The sequence below is a fragment of the Branchiostoma belcheri genome, unplaced genomic scaffold, assembly GCF_001625305.1.
Source record: "Branchiostoma belcheri isolate BF01 breed outbred unplaced genomic scaffold, Haploidv18h27 scaffold251, whole genome shotgun sequence".
In the NCBI taxonomy this organism is placed as follows: domain Eukaryota; kingdom Metazoa; phylum Chordata; class Leptocardii; order Amphioxiformes; family Branchiostomatidae; genus Branchiostoma; species Branchiostoma belcheri.
The window spans coordinates 195,296-200,083 of NW_017803856.1; the positions used below are offsets into that span (position 1 = coordinate 195,296).

General features: G+C 45.3%; 2 protein-coding genes across 2 annotated transcripts in view; both read left to right on the forward strand.

Moving 5' to 3' along the window:
• LOC109471647 overlaps positions 1-4,680 on the forward strand; it is a 41,520-nt gene extending 36,840 nt beyond the window's left edge. The window contains 6 exon segments of the mRNA XM_019770987.1: positions 699-1,135; positions 1,255-1,380; positions 1,603-1,865; positions 1,981-2,576; positions 2,709-2,792; positions 3,261-4,680. Of these exon segments, the coding sequence (XP_019626546.1) occupies positions 699-1,135; positions 1,255-1,380; positions 1,603-1,865; positions 1,981-2,576; positions 2,709-2,792; positions 3,261-4,489 (2,735 nt within the window). The 3' untranslated portion in view covers positions 4,490-4,680.
• The window catches only part of LOC109471643, an 88,980-nt gene that overhangs the window by 51,256 nt on the left and 32,936 nt on the right, over positions 1-4,788 (forward strand). The window lies entirely within an intron of this gene.

Sequence of the window (4,788 nt, forward strand, 5' to 3'; positions counted from 1 at the left end):
TTCTCCTGCCAAACAGTCAAAGGGATTCAACTCCGCCATCATTCAGCCAAATGACTTGAAATTTGGCATGGAGGTAGAGTGAGCCAATACCCCCAGGCGTTTTTTTCATTTTTTGATACATGACCTTTGAAAAATTTTTATGGAGGTTTTTTGGGGCATTTTTCGCCAAAAATGGATTTTTGGATCCTGAGCCCTGGTTTTACAACCAAATGATCTGAAATTCGGTATAAGGGTACCTTGAACATGTGTCCACAGAATAGCAGTCACATATTTGGCATACACCACTTCCAAATGACTCATTTGGGGGACTTTAATGGCTATTTTCAGCAAAAAAGGGCCAAAAGTGCTGTACCCGTTCCATGTTCTATCTAAAGGATGGCCGGTTCCACCCATGGAACACGTGTTACCCACACATTCAATTTTATGTGCCTAAGACCTTCAAAATGTATCAAATCTCATCATTGTTAGTTTTTGCATACCTGCAATAAGATTAGTAAAGCTTTCGAGATCCAAAGTACTTGTTGTTGCATCTTTGTTCTCATATAGCTACTATTTGAGAACCTTTGCCAGTTTTGCACTGGGGTAAGTTTGGAATAGTCCACTTTTGCGTGGGAGGGACATGGACTGAAATATGCTGTATTTGCTCCCAAGCAAATGTCGGCCTTTCTAGTAATATTTACATTTATTCCAAAACCCAGGGAACGAAATTGTTCTCCTACACACCGGAGACTACAATGACAAGCTCACCCAGCCACTGTTGAAACAGGCAGTCCAATCGTCCAGCAGGTACGGTGTAGCAGTGTCTGAAGACGTCATCGAACCAGGAGAAATCATCACAGACAAACTCCTGCACCATCTTCTCCAACGGAACGTCAGGATGGTCGTACCGATCATCACACCCCAGACTCTCCACAGCAGGCACTGGTCCACGCTCGGGTACGAATTCTGCGTACAGAACAAGAACCTGGTCTTTCCGGTCTTCGCGTACCCTGAAGGAACCAGAGAGCGGTTGCTAGAGGTGCTCGGCAGGCGCTGTGCGGTGATGTTGGATATGTCATCTGCAGAAGTACCAATGACTGAAGAACCACTGTCCAGTACCCAAATTGGTCTCGTTTCAGCAGATATCCTGAGGAAGGTGCGTTGATACAATGCAATATTCATTACGATACTTCGTAATCAGATCTTCTCGTGGACCAAGACAGGCGAGTCGATTCTCTGTTCGTTGTTGTAAATAATCCCAATTTTTTTCTACAGGTGTCGTCTTCTGTTGTACTGAACACGTACAGAATCACAGAAGAAGGCTGCCAGATTGAGGAGGATGGTGTCACTATCTTCTTTCCAAAAGGATGCGTCAAGACGGGGAGGTCCCTGTCCTTAGAGGTAAAGTCATGTCTACTTTCTTTGCTTTGCAGTTTGCGTCACATGCCGTCCCTGCAAGCCTATGTGTAGCTTAGAAACTTCTATGCAGCTTCTGTTTTTGCAGTATAGCCGGATAATTCGTTTTCCTCATTACTATTAATGAGCAGCCGTGAAACATGAACTTTTACCCCAAATCCACCAAGGATCTATTTTGCCACTTCCTATTTTATTGTAATCTTTCAGGTCGAAATGTTGCCCATTGATGACGCCTTAACAAAGGCTTTCTCAGCTGTGACCCCGATACTGACTGTGCACCAAGAAAAGGAGGAGGACTTCTTAGAGCCCGTGAGCGTCACCCTGCCGTGGGCATGGAAGAAGAGCGACTGCGGCACAGATAAGACCGTCCTGATGGAGAGAAAGTCAAATCATCCCCAGTGGTCGTTGCTAAGGACAGAGTTTCAAGAGACAGAGGACGCAGTCACATTCACAACGAAACACTTTTCCGGGTAATAAACTTAGCTTAATAGAGAAATTATTTCACATCTTTTAAGCAAAGTATTTACTAGTTTCTTTTTTTCATGACGTCTTCAATACTTCTTTTCCTCTTGTTTAATTTGTCAGGATTGCCGGTGCCAAGGAAAGTGGCAAAGGCGGGGAAAGTTCAACCTCCACTGTAGAGACTCCAGGGAACCAGGAGGAGACAGCCAATCGGGAGGTATCAGAGTCAAATGTTCCATCAACTTCAACATCTCCAACCACGCCTCTGTCATTCCAGACATGTTGGAACGGGTACACTAAAGACAAAGTGTACCTCATAGTAAACCCAAACCAGGCAACAACAGGCAACAACTGCATCCACCTCATGTGTGTTCACAAGGACGACGACCCTAACGACTTTTTCTACGCTGAGAATATGCGGCCGCTCCCACCGTTCAAACAACGCATCGTCATGGGCAGGGAAGAAATGATAGACGCCCAGTTTGATGAAGAAAAAGAGGTCATTGGGGATTCTCGTGATCTTAAAGAGGGTATCATCTTCTTCTTCCCACCAGCTGACTGCAACAGGTGGTCCGTTGGACTGGTTCTGAACAATCCGAGCCAAAGCAAAAAGATGTACCAAGGAGCTGTCCATTTCAGACGACTTTCTGAGTCCGGAGCACAAATAACAGATCTCAAGCGCCGGATCCCGTCAGCAACAGTGTTTTTCCACTCCGAAGGTAGGTCTATTGTATTTGTGTATGCTAATTTTATATATGATGCAGAGGAAAAGCAAAGTTGTAATCCACACTAACTATGAATTTTCATTTATTTAAGCTGTAAACATTTTTCTTATCGTATGTCCATTGCAGATGAGGGGAAGACAAGTCAGGTTCAGCAGAAGAAAGGCACTGTGACCACCATGACCAAGGCGTCCCAGATACAACATAAGAAAGGTAAGAACGTACCATATTCTAAATGCTCCTTCACCTTTGCCTGAGAATTATCATTCCGTACGGTAATTTAGACACAAAAGGGAATCATATGTATAACATTACATGGCGTATATGGCTTAACAACCTTATATTGGTTACAGGTGGAAAGAGGAAATACAAAACGCGGCATGTTGGCGAGTCCAGCGACAGTGGCCCCCCGGGAAAGCGACCGAAGCAAGGTATGGGTAAAGTCAAATAGAAATGTACAGAGAATGTTTGTGCGGAAATATTATTTTTTCAACAATTTTTTCAGCAAAATTGCCTTCATACGACCCAGTAACCCAACTAGCTTTTCAGCTAATGAGAGAAAAAATTGAAGCAATAGTCCTTTAGGATATTCAAGCAAGTATAGTTTCATAGCGCCTGCATTTTTACCCGTCATAACTCGAAATCGATTCATGACACGCATCCATTGTTTTTGGATTGCAGCTGGTGTGTCTGCAGTTCTGATGGTTAACGATAAGTACGGCACGTCCCATGGAGGTACCTCCACCACTAACCGTCGGGTGGCGCAGTTTCTGAAACGACATGGTGCTACAGTTCATGCTACAGCTGTGCAAGCATCTGAAGAAGACAAGACGTGTGCCACAGAGGATGGTGTCATTCTGCATTTGCCTGTACAAAGCGCAAGGCAGAAGAAAACGCCAACTTTGGAATGGTTAACCGACTACCACAGCTTCCACTACCCGGATATACCGACAGATATGAAGTGCATTGTCGGCCATGCAGATATCACAAGTGGAGCTGCAAAGAGCATTCAAGAGACCCGCTGTGAACGGGCTAAACTAGTCATTTTCAACCACGACATGCCAGAAGAGACGGGGCCTTACATGGGGACTAAGCAAGCGATGGCCGCGGGGAGGAAGATGGAAGACATCCTCGAAGATACAAAGAATGCAGATGCCGTGTTCTCATTGGGAAGAAGAATCTACGACTACTTCGAGACGAAGTACAGGTCACTGGGAGGAGGCAAACCAAGACAACACTTCTTGTTTCTTCCAAGACCATCCCCAGTGTTTGAAGCCATCTCTGTCAGACCAGGAGGAGGAGAGAAAGTCGTGCTGACTGTCGGGAGAGTGACGGAAGTGGACAAGCTGAAAGGCCATGACCTGATAGCACGGGCCATGGGGGAGGTTACAGAGAAGATCACAAACGTCAGATTGTGTGTTCGCGGAATAGATGAAGATGACTGGGAAGCGAGCAAGAGAATCCTGGAGGAGAACCTGTACAGTGGTAAGATCAAACCCACCCTGCTGCCATGTGGAAACCAGGAGGACATCGCTAAGGACATGCAGCAGGCCCACCTGGTCCTGATGCCGTCCCGTGCCGAACCGTTCGGACTGATCGGTCTGGAGGCCATCGCAGCAGGCATCCCTGTACTCATCTCTGACAACTCAGGCCTAGCAGACATGATCAAGGACTTGGTCAAGGAGAGGAAGTTACCTGCAGACATGAGGCACAGGATCGTGAAAACCAGCGTGAGGGAGTCCGACCTGGCTGAGGATGCAAGAAAATGGGCAGAGAGGATCGCAGACACCTTAGAATACTCTCAGCCAGAATTCGACAGAGCGGCAAGATACAAGAAGAAGCTCTTGGAGTCCGAATACTGGAAAGAGTCGCACCAAAACCTGCTACGGGTCTGTGGATTGACGGACTGAGTCTAGGTCGCGCCCTTTTACCCACGTGCCAGATTCCTAATCGCTGATCCTGACGCACACAGTAATGTCATCATTACTGTGTGTATATATTCCACAGCAAAGCAAGACTTGGCAGTGACCTCATCTATCAGTGGCCATGTACAATTTCAAAGATATACTCATTTACATTGAAATTGTCCTTTGTCTCTATACAGGCCTTTTCTATCATGTACGTTGCAATTAGGGCGACGTATATAATATATATATATATATATATATATATATATATATATATATATATATATATATATATATATATA